At 42.9% G+C, this 20,632-nt stretch overlaps 1 protein-coding gene across 3 annotated transcripts in view; it reads right to left on the bottom strand.

The window, feature by feature from the left end:
* Positions 1–1,004: 1,004 nt before the first annotated feature.
* PIAS2 (protein inhibitor of activated STAT 2) overlaps positions 1,005–20,632 on the bottom strand; it is a 42,248-nt gene continuing 22,620 nt past the window's right edge. Inside the window, exons 6-14 of one of the 3 annotated variants that reach the window (XM_066602611.1) lie at positions 17,224–17,358; positions 16,994–17,099; positions 14,221–14,294; positions 13,706–13,866; positions 12,149–12,282; positions 9,466–9,643; positions 7,445–7,584; positions 4,376–4,413; positions 1,005–1,412 (exon numbers count right to left, since the gene is read on the bottom strand). In XM_066602611.1, coding sequence (XP_066458708.1) covers positions 1,263–1,412; positions 4,376–4,413; positions 7,445–7,584; positions 9,466–9,643; positions 12,149–12,282; positions 13,706–13,866; positions 14,221–14,294; positions 16,994–17,099; positions 17,224–17,358 — 1,116 coding nt within the window. In that variant the 3' untranslated portion in view covers positions 1,005–1,262. The remainder of the gene's footprint in view (positions 1,413–4,375; positions 4,414–7,444; positions 7,585–9,465; positions 9,644–12,148; positions 12,283–13,705; positions 13,867–14,220; positions 14,295–16,993; positions 17,100–17,223; positions 17,359–20,632) is intronic. The other 2 variants (XM_066602612.1, XM_066602613.1) reach the window with 2 other exon arrangements.

Raw genomic sequence — 20,632 nt, 5'->3', positions numbered from 1 at the left:
ACAATATATATCTTGAGCTTTATTGACGATCACTTTTTGAGTACAGGCGAACATTTCTATAAGGCCTCTTGTCCACGGGCAGATCGGATTTCCGCAGGTGGAGACCTGCAGAAACCATTTGTGGGAGATTGCAGATGTAATGGTTTGCAGATCATCTGCACAGAAAAAAATCCACAACCCCATCTCCCAGCCTTTTCCCCACCTTCCTAATTGATTTTAGCCTTCAAATCTGCAGTTCATCCGCAATTGTATTTGCGGATGCACTGCGAATAGAGATGAGCGAACGTACTCGTTTAGGGCAATTTCGCAATCAAGCATCGCTTTTTTCGAGTAACTGACTACTTGGGCGAAAAGATTCGGGGGGCGCCGAGGGTGAGCGGGGGGTTGCAGAGGGGAGTGGGGGGGAAAGAGAGCTCCACACTGTTCCCCACTGCTACCCCCCGCTCCCCCACGCCGCCCCCAATTTTTTCGCCCGAGTAGTCAGTTACTCTAAAAAAGCGGTGCTCGATTGCGAAATCGCCCTAAACGAGTACGTTCACTCATCTCTAACTGCGAATTGTCCGCACCCATTGACTTCTATTGAGCCCATCCGCAGGGAATCCGCACTGAAATGGAGCATGCTGCGATTTGTTTTACGTACCAAACGGTCCGCATATCAAGTCCGTATGCTTAAATTCAGTTGCGGATGCCAATGCTTCCCTATGGGCACTTTGAATTGCTGATCTTCCACGTGGGTGACCAGTGTGAATTCCGCCAATCAAATTCACCCGGGGACATGAAGCCTAAAGCAACTGCTGCATTCATTTTCCATTCTAGTATTAGCTACCCACAGCTCCACCCACATTTTATTACATCCCACACTTCCATAAACTTCACCCAAGAAGGTGGACACAATGAGGATGCATTTTCCAACTGATTAGGATTGATTTGCTTCCATAGTTGCTCCAATGATTGCATCGCTTATGGACCTAAATTTGAACTTGGGCAAATTCAGACACCAGACAGGAATTTTATGGTTCGTTTTATTTATAAAAATACTTATTTACAATGATTTTGTTTAGTGCATCCTATTTACATCAACTGAACATGTGCAACTCGCAGGTCAACAAACAAAAACTGCAGCAGGATGATCGCTCAGGTCCAGAATTTGCTCCAAACACCAAATAAGATTCACGGGGGACCTTGAGCGTCTTAAAGTCTAATAGTTTTTCTGTAAACAAACCAATAAATAATAATGACGTGTTCTGGACCTTCCCGGCTCCTCAGAACGGCTTCCGGATGACTTTCTTCTCTCCTGGGTCGCTGGAATCACAACTTTCAAGGTGGCTGCTCGAGGTTTTGGGCTTGCCATGAGTGTGCCTGGCCAGGAGAGCCGAGTTGAGACTATCCAAAAACATAGGGGGATAGTACTGCTTGAAATAAATGGTACTCATAAGCACAAAAATGAGGCATGGCAAAAATATTACACTCCAGCCATCCACACGGCAGCACTGCACAAAGCAAGAGGGTCAATGTGGCTGAAAGAGGCACAGAGGGACGCTAGGGGCCGTTTATGCTGCGACCGAGGAGATACTTTGCGGTATATAAAAGCATCCCTTAATTGTGTAGATGTTGATGGAGGCTGGCACAATGAGCATGCTTATTCACCAAGTGGACACATTCAGGTACCAGTTAATATTCCATATAATGTACTGAAAAGTTTTAATAACATTTTTACTGGGGTGAAATTGAAAAAAAAAAAAAAAGATTTTGCAGCGTTTACAATGCAGTAAAGCACATATGCATCTCATTCTGTGGGTCAGTACGGTTACGGCAAAACCAAATGTATTACATTTTTTTTTTACATGTTTTAAGTAACAAAACTTTTTTTTAAAGCACTAATTCCTTTCCGGCGCTGCATTCTGAGATCATTTTGGGGTGTATACATCTTTTTGATCACTTTTTTGTGGGAGACAGGGATACCAAAATATAAAAGCTGTGGATTCAGCCCCTGAGCCCACTCCATATATACTTCATCTGGTCATGAAGAGTATTTGTCCAATGCAGCTGGGAAGTGGTTAAGAATAATTCCTATTGGTATTACATACTAGACGCTTAGTGGTTATTCACACAGACAATTTTAATGTCTGAGTTCTGTCTAAGTTCGAAACTGACAGAACTCCAACCCATTAATGTCAATGTGTGTATTCACATGTGCAATTTTTTTTCATGGACAGATGGACTTTTGTAGGAGTGCCCACATATAGCTAAGAGTCAAATCTTTAGGCCACGTGCGGACTTCACTGAGGGACACCGCGGGAACCGGGTGAGTATAAAAAACACATCCCCACCTCCCCATCACTACCAGTACCATAACCTATTTCATGGTGCTATTCCGTGGTTGCAGTGTCCCTAAGATTACAAGTTATCCCCAGTAGCATAGCTTCACTGCTGCCCCCCAGTAGCATTAGGATATGGGGAGCACATTAATCCCTTCCCGAAGAGCATTATACATGCACAGTGCTGGTCAGGTGTCAGTGTATGATTGGGACCATTAACCCTGTACTAGATGGCCTGACAGAGAATGGGGGCTCCCTCTGTCAACCAAATGGCTTGTCCGCAACACGATAGTTGCCAGCTGATTGATTAACAAAGCAGCCTGGGGTCTTGTTAAGCCCCCAGGACTGCCATGGATTTCTGCATAAGTCCTGTCAGTGACAGTGCTTCATAGAATGATAGAAAATCTACAATATACTGCAATACAGATGAATTGCAGTATAGTATACATGCAATCAAATGATCGCTAATTTAAGTCCTCTGTAGGGACTAAAAACGAACAAACAAAAAAGCACAAATGAATTCTTAAGAGATATTAAACATTGGGGAAAAAATGGGTGCTGCCACGTCCATAAGAGCCAATTTATTAAAATGTCACACTATTCATCCTGCATGGTGATCACTGTCAGAAAAAAAATTCCATGACTGTTTTTTTTTAGTCACACCACCTCCATGAAAAATTTGAAGAAAAAGTGATCAAAAGTCATACGCACCCCAAAATAGTACCAATGGAAACGACAGGTCCCCCTACGAAAACAAGCCCCCACACCAACCCATTGATACAGTTAAAAATAAAACAGGGTTAAAAGATGGCAACTAAAAGGAATTTTTTTTACATTTTCTTAAGCAAAACATAAAAAACTATAGACATTTGGAGTTCCACAGAATTTCTCAATTTCACCACATTGCAATGCTGTAAACACATAATTCCTCCAAAATGTTAAAGTACTTTTTTTTTCTCCATTTCACCCCACTTGAAAATTCCAATACATTATATGGTACGTTAAAAGGTACCAGTAAAAAGTAGAACTCGTCCCGCAGAGAACAAGCCCTCCAGTAGCTGTGTCGCTGGAAAAATAAAAAGTTGCACCTTGTCACAACTGCGGTCACCACTTCATAAGGCCAGTGACACCACCCACCACATTTTGGCCATGTTTTCGTGTCTGTAATATGGATATGCCTCTCGGTTTGACTGGGAGTCTCCTGACCTGAATTTAAGCATCATAGAAATGTATGCTGCTTGGAGTTCTAGTCTGGGGACCCGTGGTCAGGCCAGGACGCATGTCCGTATTACAATCGCAAAAACGCGTCCGAATTACAGTGGCGTGTCACCAACCTAAGAGTGTAAGGTCCCTTTAATTTAAAGGAGATGTCCCGAGGCAGCAAGTGGGTCTATACACTTCTGCATGGCCATAATAATGCACTTTGTAATGTACATTGTGCATTAATTATGAGCCATACAGAAGTTATAAAAAGTTTTATACTTACCTGCTCCGTTGCTGGCGTCCTCGTCTCCATGGTGCCGACTAATTTTCGCCCTCCGATGGCCAAATTAGCCGCGCTTGCGCAGTCCGGGTCTTCTCCTCTTCTCTATGGGGCTCCGTGTAGCTCCGCCCCGTCACGTGCCGATTCCAGCCAATCAGGAGGCTGGAATCGGCAATGGACCGCACAGAAGCCCTGCGGTCCATGAAGACAGAGGATCCCGGCGGCCATCTTCAGCAGGTGAGTATGAAGACGCCGGACCGCCGGGATTCAGGTAAGCGCTGTGCGGGTGGTTTTTTTAACCCCTGCATCGGGGTTGTCTCGCGCCGAACGGGGGGGGGGGGTTTAAAAAAAAAAAACCCGTTTCGGCGCGGGACATCTCCTTTAAGTTTAGTGTTAAAAGATGCACCAAATCAGCAGCTCACATTAACCCACTTATGATGTACAATACACACTAATGACAGACAGGGAATGGGTGGCCATCCAAAGGGTCTACAGCACTACACACATTACATACCATATAAAGCATTCAGACTGACAGGACAACAACGGCTGTGGAATAAAGGGCTTCAGTTACCTGAGAATCCACTGGAACCAAAGAGAGGAAATCCAAACCTGGAGAGACAAAAATGATCATTACAGAAATCCGTCATGCAGGATCCCTATCGCAGGATGTTTCATCCGTCAGGAGACGCAATGTGGAAAATACTGTATGAACAGAATGTAGAAACTTCTACTGTAGCCCTGAAATGTATAAGTTAATATATGACTTGTTATATAGGTCAGTTATTCTGTCCTAATAATTCCCTTTACTAGACAGGGTGATTTTTATAGCGGAGCAGGATACCAGAGGAAGGAAGGAAGAATCTTCAGCACTTCCCTAAAAGGTCTATTGGCAGAATACAGGCTGCCTTTATTATTATGTCAGCAGAGCAGCAAACACAGGAAGGAAACTAAAGGTACACAAGCACAAGTTTCAATGTCTCCTATACACAATTACAAAACAGGACAACTGCGCATGACATCCGCAGTAACATATTATCAAATGCAGCGATAGGCCAACTCACCGCCAGATCCTCAGTGGTAAAACCCTGCGTGACTCAAGCAGGGTTTTATGCATACGGTTGTGTGAGCCCAGTCTTAAGGTCCTTTTACATACAATGATTATCGCTCAAAATTTGCTCAAAAGCCATCTTTTGAGCGATAATCGTTGTGTGTAAATGTGCGCCCATCGTGCACTTCGCATGCACTTTTCATCCATCACTGTCTTCAGGTCCGCATGAAATCCTCGTCCCTCAGGACGATGAGATGAGAAGAACCACACGCTGTGATCTCCGCAGGCGCCACCGATAACAGCTGATAACATTCTTTAACAGCTGTTAACAGCTGCTGTCCTGCTGGAAAACTAAAGCGCTGTATTTAGAGAACAGAGCACCCGCTGTTCTCTAAATATAAGCAATAAAGTAATAAAGGGCTGATTTAGCCCATTAGTACCTATGCAAAATGATCGTTCAGAACTGTCAGTTTCTGACAAATTTTGAGCGATCATCTGTGTGTGTAAACGCACCTTTACACAGGATGACTACTGGCTGAATAATCACGTAAAGGAGTGAATTCAAACAATAGTCATTCAGTGTAAACATGGCCACCGACAGAGAGACGAGCGATGAGTCACTAGTTGTTTTCAGCTTATCAAAAATAAGATTTTTGAATTTACCATAAAATCCTTTTCTCACCTCGGCCATTGGGGGACACAGACTAGGACTGTGGGTGTCAGGGCTCAAACCCAGGATCTCCTGTTCTCTAGGTAGTGGATCTTCCTGTTGAACTATTCAGCTCCTTGGACAGCTGATGACCGATGCAAGAAGAGGTCTTCTTCCTACGGACACTACGCTAAACCTGGATAGCTAGGTGCTTGCAGACAGGATATAGATGGTAGGAGGAGCTAACACTTTTTTTTTGCGCTTAGTATCTGTCTCCTAGTGGCAGTATTTCTACCCCATGATCCTGGGTTGTGTCCCCCAGTGCAACAGACAAATAAAAAAAATAGTCACATATGCTTCAATGACTTTTCTGAGCGACTATCTGAATGATAGTTGCTCCATGTAAAAGGTACCTTAAGAGGCCTTATAGAAGGCCCGATCCTCTGCCATTCTAAATAAGTGCTAATCAACATAATAGCATGGCAGTTAGCGCTGGTTCTGCTCCGTACATTAGCAGATGATCAGTAGTTTGGGGATAAATGATCACTACTACAATTGTTCAATCCCAGTACAAAGTGCATTCCACGCAGCACAGCCCCCTGTTCACATGGAGTGGATGGCTGCCAATGAACAACCATTTTTATGCCTACATAACAGATCAAATCAGCTGATGACCACAGGTTTATTTGTTTTCGGATGACAACCAGCACATTCAGTTGATCAAGCAGATTATTCAGGCCCAATCATTGGTCCATGTAAAAGGGCCTTGAATAACTTAATCCCCTGCTCTTCCTTTTTCTATTAGCTGGATATCCCCTGATTCTAATACAATGCACCACACATTGTGGCTCTCCAGCTGTTGCAAAACAAGGCATGATGCAAATTGTAGTTTTCAACAACAGGAGAGCCACAGTGCATAAGTCTCTAAGCTATGGCTATCCAGCTTTTGCAATTATCTAAATACCAGCACTGCCTGACAGCCAATGTTAGGAGTTGTAGTTAAGCATCAACCACATGTTGGTGATCACCATGCCTCTTGTAGATGATCTGCTTATGTGACATCGATAAAAAAAATAATCTGTCACCAGGTTCATAATGCCCAAACCATAAGCAGTATGAACACGGGACAGATATGCACATTGCACCCATGTATGTTTTATTCTGAAACGCTGTGGTGCTAAGCCACAGGGGTGAGACATATCGTCCTCTCCCCAAACACAAGCAGGGATAGGAATGGTCACGCTAGATGCTTTCGGTGGGGAGAGGTTGGTATGGCACACCCTTGTGATTTGGAGCTCCCTTCCGAGTCAGACTTCAAAGTATGCTTACTCTGAAGCACCACAGCGTTTAAGAATACAACATACATGGGAGCAATTTGCATATCGGTTCATGCTGACTATGGTGCAGGCAACATGAACCTGTTGACAGGTTCCCTTAAGGGTGCCTGTACACTCTGTGGGTGATCTGCTGTAACTGTATGCAAACTACCACTAATACCCAGGCAACACTTGGATTTAACAGCAAGTCCAGGTGTCACCTGGCAATTAACAGAGACCCGCATGCGCTTACAGCCAATTAACTGCAGAATGTGCAGCTACCCTAATTGCACATTTCAAAACAATGGATAATGCAGAGCGGTAATTAGCTGTATTATAGAGGCATTCACCTACAACAAATTCCTTTTCATAAAGCAGCTTCCACGATGCTGAGACGATTGCTGAGGAGTCTAGCTAATCAACAGGAGAAACTGCCGGCATAGACGTGCATGTAATATAATATAATAGGCACTTAACATATGAGTGCGCTGATTCAAAAAAGAGCAGGAGCAGCTATTCATGTTGTGCATAACACAGAGGGTCCGATGCGGGGATCACCCTCTATGTTGTTCCTGCGCTCTAATATAAGTGGAAAACCCCTTAAATAGCAGAATGCATAAAACCTACCTGGTAAGTCTCCAGCGAGTCCAGTAATGGATGGATGGTGGAAGTGATCTTGGTATTCCAGCATGGATTGATGCAAGGAGTCGGGCTCCATGCTCCCCATCTTCCCCAGTCGTATTGTTGATGGTTGATAAGATAACACACTTAAAAAAGAAAAACATACATAAATAACCAACTGATCAGTTCTGCATAATCCCAGATGTGATGCGACAGGTGCAGTTGGGATTGTGAGGTTCTTGTTTTTTCATCCCCAAGAGGCAAGAGCGACAACTTTTAATTTTTCCGTCAACAGAGTCGTATGGGCGTTTTTCTTTTCTTTTGCATTTCTTAATGGTATTATTTAATGCACCATGTAATGTATTGAAAAACTTAGAAACATTTTTAAATCTACAGAAATAGAGAAAAACACACAATTTTTTTAGGGAGGGGGGGGGTTGTTGCTTTTGCAGCGTTCGAGTTGTGTTAAAAAAATGACACATTAACTTTATTCTGCAGGTTAGTAGGATTACGGCAATACAAAATTTCTATAGGTTTTATTATGTTTTACAACTTTTACTAAAATATAAAATTTTAAACATCTATGCTGTTGCCACATTGTGACCCCCATAACATTTTACTTTTGATGGAGCTGTGGGGGACTTGTATTTTTGCAGGGTAATCTGTAGTTTTTAATGGTACTATTATGAGGTATATATGACTTTTTAATAACTTTTTCTTCAGTTTTTATAAGTGTCAGGGTGATGAAAGAAAAACTACAACCCCACCATTGTTTGTTTATTTTTAAGAAGCTCACCATAAATCATATAATTTTTTACATTTTGTAGATTAATAGATGCAGCGGCACCAATTATCTTAATTTTTATTTTATTTTTACGTGAAAACTTGGAAATATTTTTTTCTATTTCTTTTTCAAAGGGGACTTGGACTCGCAATATACCTCAGTGTTGTAGTAAATTGCCATTTTACTGGCAGCCTATTAAAGGGGTTTTCCAGGAAAGCACTATAACTAACATATCCTCAGGTTAGGTTACTAATAGTTGATCCTCTGGGGTCTACAACTTGAAACCCTGACCGATCAGTTGGTTGTTTGCCCGTTGTCAGCGCCACAATACACGGGTCAAACCGGAAGCTGCTGCTCCGACCCCAGTGCAGTGGCCGACACTTGTGTCTGCAAACACTGTTCTCATTAAACTCACCAGAGACTACAGCGGGGCCAGAGCAGCAGCTTCTGCTTCGACCCCTGTGTATTGCAGCGCTGACAGTTGCTCAGCTGATCTGGCCGGGTCCTTAGTGGCAGACTCTTAACCAATCAACTATTGATGATCTATCTTGAGGATAGTCAAATCAAAAGCATTTTCCTGGAAAACCCCTTTAAGCCCTGCCACATCAGGCTTCATATACTGACATACACAACAGCCTTAGGAGCCTTCACAAAGCTCTAGACTCTCATGTCAACCCATCAGCTTCCTGTGATAGCATTGTGGCCAGACCAACGGGATGTTGCAGGGCCGTCCCCCTTAGATGCAACAGTCTGCATGGATTGCAACATTTAAGAAGTTAAAAAGAAAACAACGTTTGGTACCGTGTTAGCCAGTAGAGCAAAATGTGATTGTTCTCAGTAAGAGAAACGAAGTAATCTTGTAGATATGATGCCTTTTAATGGTTAACAAAAAGAGATGATGTCACAGCAAGTTTTCGAATCTTCTTAGGATTCTTCATCAGGCACTCAAAACGGTATCATATCTTCAAGATTACTTTGTTTCTCTTACCGAGAATAATTAGTAATAAGGCCATAACCAGTGCCAGCTCTGAACACAGCCATTGGCGGCAGCTGTCAGAAACAACTGATAGCCGTTGGGTATGAAGTAGGCTTGGCTCGTGAGCCAATTTCATACAACCCCTTGTGACTTATGTCACATCCGTCGGTCATAGGTCATAAAAGGGATTAAAAAATATGCAAAGGAATCAGGACACTACTCATCCTGTTGTGATGGAAAGGTAGAATGAATCAATGATCTTCCCACCCTTTCATTGGTGACCCTTGTGAGTCTGGCACATAAAGACATTTCCTTTTAGGTGCTGGCTCATCCTCGTCTTCAGAGGAGCTTTCAATCGTCAGGTCAATGACTTCTGCCTTCTTCTTAGTGCTTATCTCAGAGGGCTCTTTAGCGGAAGAGTATATCTTGCTGATAACTCCAGATCCTGCGAAAGGTGGGCAGAAAACAGATCAGAGCCATAGAAAAACAGTGCATGGACTCATAGTAATGTGATTTACAAGTTCTCTGTTGTCTGTACTACAGGGCTGCCAAGATGTCCTTAAGTACTACCAATAAGGAAAATCAATACAAAACGTTTACAGCATATATGAGAACTGCCTCATAAACTCAACCAAGCAATTCCATCAACTTTCTGGAGATGTGAAGCACTCAGAGGCTCACTATTCCATATATATTGGGATTGTCTTGTGATAAGACCCTTCTGGACAGAAGTTCAATTGCTTATCCACCAAATTTTTTGTATTTGTTGTGCCACTGACTCAACTTTTTTCCTAGTCTAAAGGTCCATTTAGACCCAACGATTACCGCTCTAAAATGCTCAAAGCCATCTTTTGAGCGAGAATCGTTGGGTCTAACTGCACGGACATCGTGCAGTTTTCGCGCATCGGTCGTTCATCGTTGTCTTTTTAAGCAAGCTGTAAGAGAATGATGAGCCTTATCAGTGCCGCGCGCTGAGTTCTTAGCGGGATACCGCTGATACCATTATTTCAGCTGGTATCCCGCTCAAAGAACACAGCCGGAATATGAAGAAGACAGCACTTCAGTTGTGTTCTGCATACCCTGCTTGGAGCGCTCAGCTGTATACCAGCTAAGCGCTCCGTGAACACAGCAGGAGTATGCAGAAGACAGCACTCCAGCTGTCTTCTGTATACCCCAATCGGACTGCTCAGCTATATACCAGCTGTGCGCTCCGTGAACACAGCAGGAGTATGCAGAAGACAGCGCTCCAGCTGTGTTCTGTATACCAGCTGTGCGCTCCGTGAGCGTACCCCGCTCGGAGCACTCAGCTACTTAGCGCTTATGCAAAGTGAACGCTCAAAACAGTCACTCAAACTGCCGTTTGAGCAAATTTTGAGCGATCACCTTGCCCTGTAAATGCACACGATTATCTCTCAAAAAATTGCCTTTGAACAAGTTTTGAGCGATAATCGTTTTGTCTAAATGGGCCTTAGCAAAGGCATGTGCCAGGTTACTCCTCCATAGTTTAACAGCGGCTTGTTACTTAAAGAGGTTTTCCAGGTGTGCACGATTTTTTAAAAATGGCTCAAGACGTGTTAAAACAAGAAAATCAGGCCTACATACTCATTCTTTTCCCGGTCTTTGTTTATGAATGTCTGCAGTAATCAGGTGGTAGCCAATCAGAGGCCACACTGGTCACGTGGCATTCTCCTCATCACAGCCTAGATGTTGCGAGCCATAACCCCAGAACGGTAAGTGACATTGCGGCCTCTGATTGGCTGTAGCTGTCAGTAGATAGCCGTTCGTAAACAAAAGATTGGGAAGACCATGTGAGTTACAGTGCTGGATCACCGGGAAACGAATGTGCGAGTACAGATGCTTTTATTGTCTTAACACATTTGGAACTGGACAACCCCTTTAATCATGCAACATTGGAAGCGAACCTCACCACCCTTCACCTTAGATTTGTATGTCCGGATTAAGGATTTCAGAAACCTAAAGTACCACACCGCTTTTAAACGGTCTTTTTAGACAAATACTATTGATCAGCTGGAGTCCGCCACTCAGGACCCTGACCGATTAGCTAAAACGGAGAATAGGTTATCAATGGTATTTCCCTTGAAACACCCTTTAATTACAATTAAGTGGATCAGTTCTCTGCTATATGGGGTCCATGGGACGCCTTTTGAGTCACTCATCAATTGCATATGCAATCTAGTTTTACCTTTTTGCGCCTTGATATTCCTATTAATGTAACACTTTCACTGCACATTGTGTCTTTTTGTCCAGCTGACATTTCTCTTCCATGTTTTCTATCACATGACATCTTACTGAATGGGTTTTAAGTTATTGTCTTTCGAATTGTTTCTTCAATTCTTTATTATTCTTTAGTGAATGCAAACCTTTTATAAAACTACAGTTAATGACTAGAGACCAATGATAATTTATAATAAATGTATTGTTATTTGCACCGTCTCTGCAGAGCACCAGCTGATATGTTTTTCATGCTTGTGAACATTTTTAGTGCATACACAGGCTGCCATTCCACTTATGATGTGGAGGAACCCTACCCTTACAGGAAGCGGGATAGTAAAATCCCACCTTCCTCCTTCATGGAACATAGAAGCCCCCATATTCTTTAATTTATTGATAGAATCTACCTAATCAATAGCTTTTCCTCTCCATGTTGTGAAAATATAAAAGAAGGCATACTCATCTCAACCGATGCACCATTCGTTCCCTAGTTCCTGCTGCAACAATGATGTCCCAACAACAGGGACTTGTGACCGTTGCAGACTGTCACCAGTTTGCCTTTTCTATGTTTTCACAGCATGGAGAGCTCTTTCCAAAATTATATTTTTCTCTGGACAACCCCTTAAGAAATGCTACCTGTCGGTTTGTGTTACCACATTTGCATATGAAACAATAAATATGACAGAAAAATGTTTACACAATAGTCGTTTGAGCATACCTTCATTGTGTGGAAACTGCGAGCTCGGTGTGGTCAGTGACTCTTTTTTTGGTCTCATGGGACACCAGGACCCATCCTCCTGAAACTTAATCTCATCTGCATCTGAGCACTGATTGAGAATCTCCATGAAGAGTCTGCGACAAGAGTATACAACAGAATCCAAGGCTTTAGGTTGATATATCATTGGAAGACACGAATATCTTAGGGTACTTTTACACATATAGGCTCCTACATTAAAAAATATGTATTGTGAGCGGTAAACTTTTTTTTTTTTTAACTGGATGCTTATGTATAGAATAGCCAAGCAAACAGTACTATTACATACAACAGAAAAAGTTTTACTTGGGTAAAACAGTGCAAAAGGACACCCTGTTGGCCTCTGATGGATGAATGGGGGTCTCTGGATATATTTGATGTATGCACCAGATACTCTGTGAAATCAGTCTCTTAAATGGGTTGTCCAACGAAAAGAAGTTATCCATTATCCATAGGGTAGGGAATAACTAGCTGATCAGTGGGGATTCCCATCGCTGGGACCCCCACCAGTTATGGGGAACAGAGGTCTTAAAGGTTCAAAAATGAATGGAGCGATGGTCAATCATGCATTCAAGGTTACTGCTGGAAATAGCTGAGTTCAAGTGCTTGGACAGTTCTGGCAGTCCTAAGAAAATAAATGGAGGAATGCATAATCAACCTCTATTAATGCAGAGGCTTTCAAGACCCTTATTCTTGTGATCGATGGGGGTCTCAGTATTGGGACTCTACCAAACAGCTAGTAATCCCCTAGACAATTTCTTTTGATGAGACAACTCTTTTAAAGAGACTCTGTCATTTATCTTTAGCCCTATAAGCTAAGCTTATGGGCTGAAGGTAGCTGACTTGCTGAGTCCAGGGATGTAAGTGTTATATTATCTCCCATGTCGCTCCTACGGTGTGAGCGCTGAAAGCTGCTGCTCAATGCATTGAGTGGTGCTGCTAAGTAGTCCGCCCATTATAAAATTAGAATGGGCAGACTACTTCGCACGCTGCTCAATGTGTTGAGTGGTGGTTTTCAGCGCTGACACGGAGGGAACGGCAGGAGAGGCAAGTATAGGAGTGATAGTTGTTGGGGTGGCTGATGGGCGCTTAAGTGCCCAACAGTTGTCCCGTCTAAAACCACCCTTATTCCCCTCTTCCTATTAAAATAAAGATGCATCTGAGCATGCATGTGTATGGAGGAGTCAAGAGAGATAGCCATCAGCTATATGCTCTCTTATGTGCATGGGGGTGCATTACAGTGACCATTATAGTAATGTAAGAAGAATAACTTTTGGGATTGTGTCCTGTTTCGCTCACAATTTTCTTTTTGCAAAAATGAAAATACAGAGGACACATGGACAATAGTTGTACCTCTTGCTGTTGTAGAGAGATGTGACACTGTGGAAGTCTATGTCAGCATTGCAGCCCATAAGCATAGACATATAACTTCTACTTTGTAGTCTACTTCGTTGTAAATACTACTATGCACTCATTCACTAATATAGACACCTGCCATCCACTGAACACACATGTACGTACCCATCCAATATCAGACTCTCATAGCTGGCCTTCTTGTCACACACAGGACAAATCCAGGTGGGCTTCTTTTCATTCATTTGCAGGTAAAGTGCAGCATCAAAGCATTGTAAGTGAGAGCAGGTGACGGCTCGACAAGGGAACGTTAGTCTCATTTTCCCCAGCTGAAGTGCAAAATTTCCAAAATCAATATAGCACTGACCATTTATAGACATTCCAAACATTCTTTCTATACACGGTATCAGTGAATTTAGTTCCTCTGCAAAGTGCAGCTAGCTTTAGAGAGCACCCTCTGCTCATTTATCCTTAGCGCAAACACTCAGTCACCCCTTTCCTCAAACATCTTTATAGCCTTGAGCCCTTCATTATATCGCTTCCACACTACAGGCCATCATTTTCATCTCACGGCAGATTATTCAGTGTGTTCGAAGGGCACATAATTCATGTAAACTCTGTCTCTGACTACGATGGTTATTGATAGGAAAATAAATGTATACTTCCTACAAAGCAGTACTTACAGGGCACATCAATGAAACCCGAAGGCTAGTGGTGGCAATCTCACTGTCTGGATCTGCTGTTAGCTTCTCCTTAACTGAAAAGTAAGAAATACCAAATATCATAATGACAGAAAAGAAAAATAATACCATTTAATATATCAGGGGACAACACAGAGATCTCTCCAACAATCTATTTATACCCAGGACTGTGATGTAACAAGGGGGCGCCCTTTACATCTAGAGGAAAGAAGGTTTCTACACCGACATAGAAGGGGGTTCCTTACTGTCAGAGCAGTGAGACTATGGAACGCTCTGCCTGAGGACGTGGTGATGGCGAACTCGATAAAAGAGGGGCATGGACATCATTCTTGAGTGTAACAACATTATATGTTTTAATCATTAGTAGCGTCCGAAGGGTCGGTGATCCGGGGATTATTCCGATTGCCAGATTGGAGTCTGGAAGGAATTTTTTCCCTTAAATGGGGGAATTGGCTTCTCTACCTCATTGAGTTTTTTTTGCCTTCCTTTGGATCAAGACTGGGGGATAATAGGATGTTACCACTTATAGGGACTGTCTTATCTCAACAGCCCTTTCTCTAAATTAGCACCTGCTGGTGATCAGCTCTTATAAACAGAAGTAGCTGCAGAGGTAACAAATGGACATGATGAATCCTCCAAAGTGACTCTTTTTGCAGCTGTCTCCCCTCTGGGTGATAAAAGGGGCATGGACAGGGAACCCTCCTCTCATATTATCCATATGCTATAGGGTACTATTACAGGAGCCAATAGTCGCCCAAGTGATCGCTCAAAAGAGCGATTAGGTACCGTATATACCAGCGTATAAGATGTCATTGAATAGTGTGATTGGCTGAAGCCACGTGCGCCTTCAGCCAATCACAGCCATTCAATGCTGTCATTGAATGGCTGTAACTGGCTGACGGCGTGTGTATTAGCTTTCTGGAGGCGGGGATTCCAAGCCCCGCATTCAGAAAGCAATGCTGCGCCGGGGACGAGGAGCGAGCGACATCCTGCCGGAGCGCAACAGAACGCCGGGGGAGGTGAGTAATGATTTTTTTTTTTACACTATATTACCGGCGTATAAGGTGAAAGTTGGGGGGTCGTCTTATACGCCCCGTCGCCTTATACGCCGGTATATACGGTAACTTTCGGCCCGTGTAAACATGGGACCCGTTTGGTTCTTGCTCACTTGCCCTCTCACTCGTTGGAGTCACTCGGTTTTCAGCTCACTTAATAACCAAGTGACAGGTTTTTTTTACTGGACAATTGGCATTTTCCAATAGTACCATTTAATATATAATGTACTACAAAATTTCCCCCAAAATTTTAACTAGGGTGAAAAAAACCCACCACTTTGCCATTGTTTTTGTGGGGGAAGGAGAGTGGGGGGAGGGTTTACGGCATTCACAATGTGGTAAAAATTATTGTTTCCTTTATTCTGTAGGTCACTACAATCATTTTTTTATAGTTTTGTTTCACTAATTAAAAATAAATTAATTAATTAATTAATTAATTAATTAAAAAACCTATTCTTTAATGCCACAGTTACATCCTGCAGGTTCAGGGTTTGTATGGAGGGGGGTTGCGGGTCAATCCTGCTCCATACAATGCGGGTGCCAGCTGTTTTTTGCAGCCGACATCCGCCCGCAACAGTTTCAATAAGCTGTGCCGCTGATCGGAGATGTTAAGCCTTTAAATGCTGCCATCAATTCTGACAGCAGTATTTAAATGCCCCAATAGATGTTTGGGGGTCCCGAACTGGTATCGCTACGTCCGTAACAGTCCGATCTATCAGAGTAACGCATTATTTACCCCACATGGTGAATGTTGTCAGAAAAAAATAAATAACAAATGCCAGGATTGCTTTTTTTTGGTGTCCGAAGGAAAAAAAAAAATGTAGAAAAAATACAATTCTGGCCTTGTGTATATATATATTTTTTTTTTTACAAACATTGTGATACTAAATAAACTTTTTTTATTGCTTAAATTTTTGTATAGAAAAAACTGAAAATGAATCATTAGAACTATCTTTTTTTCAATATTTTAACATATGCTATCAAATCTATTTTTACTCTTTTTTTATTTTAGTTCCATTAAAAGGACTTGAACTTGTAATTATTTTTACCATATACTACAATACTTTTGTATTGTAGCATATAGTACACTTTAACTGCTACCTTTTAAGCCTTGCCATAAGCAAGGCTTAAGAGGCATCCCTATATTGCAGCCTTGGAAGCCTTCACTAGGCTCAGGGCTGCCATAGCCAGCCATCGATACCCCAAAATCACACTGTGAGGTGGCAGATGGGCTGATTGACGAGGCCCACCCAACTGCTTAGATTCTGTGGTCAACATTAAACTTAGCATCTAAGTAGTAAAATGGCCAGGACCAGAGATAGCTCCCATTTGCAGCTGTTGCTGGCAACTGTTAAAAACAGGCAGCACCTGCAGAGTATAGAGTGAACTTGGTTCCTTAGTCCACTCCTAACATCTACTTGCAACCGTATAATATTATATTTATGTTATGCAATTGTGAAGGGGTTAAGTAAAGGTCTTTCTATTTCTGATCAGAATTGTATTACATATGAACTAGTATGATATACCAACCGACATCACAACCATTCTCCCTCTCATATCAAATGAGAATCATGCATCGTATAGTCAGAACTTGTGATCACCACATTAAAACCAACACGTAAAACGTGGCTATGTTTGACCAAGAAGCAGCCGAGTTGGGACACAAAGTCCAGGACTAGCTATGATGCGCTTACACTTACTCAGAGCCCTGGAATGGTCTGGATTCCTGATGCCTTTCATCTTGAGTTTCTGTAGTAACACCGTAGACGTCAGCTGCCGGACCAGGTACACAGACATGGAGTAATTCTACATCAAAATGGCACTCAGTTAAGAAAAAGTATTCAAATATGGGTTTTATTATAGAAAATCATAGTGTTTATACATATTATGAGCATCCAATCAGTGAGTAATGATGCTAGAACTCACCCACCTTTCCAATCTCGGAAGCCCAAGAGATAGAAACTTGGTTTGGAACAGCAGATGACAGGCGAACAAGAGATGTGATGTTCAGTGGGCGCCCTGGTCGCTTCTGTTCAACACCATTTTTCAGTGGTGGAGCGCAACCCTGGAACAACAGAGGCCAAAAATGCATCTAAAACTGCTGGCAGATCCTCCAGTTTTACAGAATTATTTCATCCCAAGACTCTGCTACCATTAGAGTGATTTAACAAAAATTAGATTGCATGGCTGCACTTGTTTGCAATACCTGAGCTCAATAATTAGGAGAGATGCCCACACACTCCTGGCCATACAGCGTACTTAAAGGGGTTGTCTGAGATAAAATATTTTTTTTACAAACTGGTTCCCCATGGCAAAACATAACAATAGAGCTAATAATCACCTCTCTTCGCTCCCCACAAGTCCCCCACCAGTGGCTCCAGGTCACCGCTGTGATGTTTTGTTTACAGGTTGCAATCAGTCTTTGACTTCCTGAAACCTGTTGCTGCAGCCAATGACAGAGGTTAGTGATCATCACAGAACTCTGCCATTGGCTGCAGCAGCCTGTTTTCAGGAGGGCACAGTCTGGCTGCAAGCTTGAAAACATGAAGTCAGCAAGGAGACTGCTGGCAGGGAAACAGCGGAGAGCGGTGAGAATCCGCTACTTTTTTTTTTGTTTTGCCATGGGGGACCAGTTTGTAAGAAAATATTTAATCTTAGACAATCCTTTTAATGAAATATTTCCCCACTGTTTTCAAGCACTTTGCTTGCAGTCATTTAACCCCTTAGTGACCAAGCTCTTGTTTTTTTCCACCCCCCTTTTAAAAAATCTTAAAGGGGTTGTCCCGCTCCAAAACATTAAATTTTTTTTTTGCCCAGTCCCCCAGTTACTGAAAGGGAATACCGCAGCCATTTGTTATTCTAAAAAAAAAATTCTCTTACCTGGATCTCCGTTCAGCAACTTTGAAAAATCTTCTGTCCAAGATAGCGCCGCTGGTCTTCTCCCACGGTGCACCGCGGGTCTTCTCCCATGGTGCACCGTCAGTGTTCTTCTGCAGTCTGCGCTCCACTGCCGAATCCAGCCACCTCATTGGCTGATCGGCACCACGTGGCGGAGGCGGAACTACGCGATGACGCGGAGAAGAGGACGGCCGAGGGAGGAGTCAGGACGTAGCTCGTGAGCACGGACCATCCTGAAGAGGATTCGTCTCTGCGCAAGCGCGACGGATCCAGCGACCAGAGGAGTACTTTGGTCGGCGCCATGGCAACGGGGAAGCCAGCACAGGGGGGAGGACCCCCTGTAGGTAAGTAAATAACTTCTGTATGGCACATATTTCATGCACGATATATATTACAAAGTGCATGTATATGGCCATACAGAAGTGTATAACTTTACTTTATTTTGCGGGACAACCCGTTTAACTCCTTTATTCATCCATCTCCATAGCTGTATGAGGGCTTGTTTTTTGCAGGACGACTTGTAGTTTTCAATGGTGCTATTTAATGTACCATATAATGTACTGAAAAACTGTGGCCAAAAAAGGGGAAAAAATGAAATTCCGCCATCTTTCTGTGTATTTTGCTTCTACGGCGCACAAACAGCAACAAAAATGACCTGATAACTTTATTCTATGGGTCAGTATGATTACTACGATACCAAACTTATATAGTTTTTTTTGCTGTAGTGCTTGTATTTTTTTCAAAGATAGTTAATTTTTTTTCAATTATTTTCTGTTGCCATCTTCTGTGCGCAATAACTTTTTTATTTTTCTATCGACGTAGTTGTACGGGCGCTCATTTTTTGATGGACGTCCTGTAGTTTCGGTTGGTACCATTTTGGAATATATATGACTTTTTGATTTTTATTGCATTTTTTTCTTGGAGACGGAGTGACCAAAAAAGTGCATTTCTGGCGGGGGTTTTTTTGGATAGAGTTTACTGTGTGGGGTAAACAACGCATTACTTTGATAGAGCGGACTTTTACGGACACAGTGATACCAAATATGTATTTTTGTTTGATTATCTAGGTAATTTATTATAAATATGGCAAAAGGGGGGGGGGGTTTGTAAACTTTTATAACTTTTTTTTTTAATAATTAGTAAAACTTTATTGATCTTATTTTTACATTATCTTTTAGTCCCCAGGGGGAACCACAACTAGTGATGTTTTGATCGCTCCTGCAGTATGATGTAATGCCACAGCATCACATCATACTGAGATTTGATAGGCATACTGTCAAGACAGCCCCTAGGCCTTTTAGAAGGCCCCCAGCTGCCATGACACCCGTACAGATTCCTGCCATCTCATTGCGGGGGAAGGGGCGGGGCGTACGGAACCCCTGAACAGCAGTCGGGGGATTTAAATGCCGCTGTCAGAACTGACAGCAGCATTTAAGGGGGTTAACAGCCCCGATCAACCACACGGCTCGTCAGAGCTGTTATCTGCGGGTGTCAGCTGTAATAAACAGCTGATACCCAAGATGTATGGAGGGAGATTGCAGTGTGATCCCCCTCCATACACATCCTGCAACGATAGGATGGAAAAACACTATAGGGTGGTCACTAAGGGGTTAAATAGAAACTTCATTGTTTGCTTCCAGTGGATAAAAATCTGTCCTGGTTACGTGACGAATTGGTAGTCAAGTTGGTAGTCTATTTCTATCAAGACGTGTCCCAGCATATTCTTTGTTTTTGATTCACTGCAGCGGAGATGTCTTGTTCAAGGTTGTCTGGTGTCACCAAAAGCACCCACATCTAACATCTGTGAGATGCATTAGGCCTCCCTCATACAGGCGTTTGCAGAAGCGCAGCATTTTTCAATGCTGCGTTTACTGCATATTCAGCCCAGTCTCAGCAGCGCTGGCATTCTTTAAGCCAGCGTTTTGGCGATACTGGAAAAAAATAAAAATAAATCAATACCTTGCAGCTGTCGTCTGGGTCCCAGCCGCTGATCTCTGCCGCTGCTCCGGGCTTTCCCTGCACTGACAGATGATCTATTGCTGTAAGCGAGGTTTGGGAACCTCACCTCCAGCAATAGATTTCTGTGATTGGGCATCGAGCCGGCGCCGAGAACCAATCAGAGCCATTAATTGACTGTCTCAGCCAATCAGAGCTTGCCGGCTCTGATTCGCTGAAAAAATTCAATGAATGACTGTGATTGGGCATTGAGCCGACGCCGAGAACCAATCACAGCAATCCATTGCTGGAGGCAGTGTTCTCAAACCTCGCTTACAGCAATAGATCTGCCAGGGGAGCCTGGAGCAGCAGCAGATATCAGCTGCCGGGACCCAGACGGCAGCTGCTAGGTGAGTGTTGTTTTTTTTTTTTGATCTAGTGTAGCTAGGGCAGATTTTCGGGGTAGGGTTTATATTGCAAGCCCTCCCCCCGAGGTTAACGCTGCT

The sequence above is a fragment of the Eleutherodactylus coqui genome, chromosome 5 (assembly GCF_035609145.1).
Source record: "Eleutherodactylus coqui strain aEleCoq1 chromosome 5, aEleCoq1.hap1, whole genome shotgun sequence".
Classification (NCBI taxonomy): Eukaryota; Metazoa; Chordata; class Amphibia; order Anura; family Eleutherodactylidae; genus Eleutherodactylus; species Eleutherodactylus coqui.
This window is presented reverse-complemented; position numbering and strand designations above follow the sequence as displayed.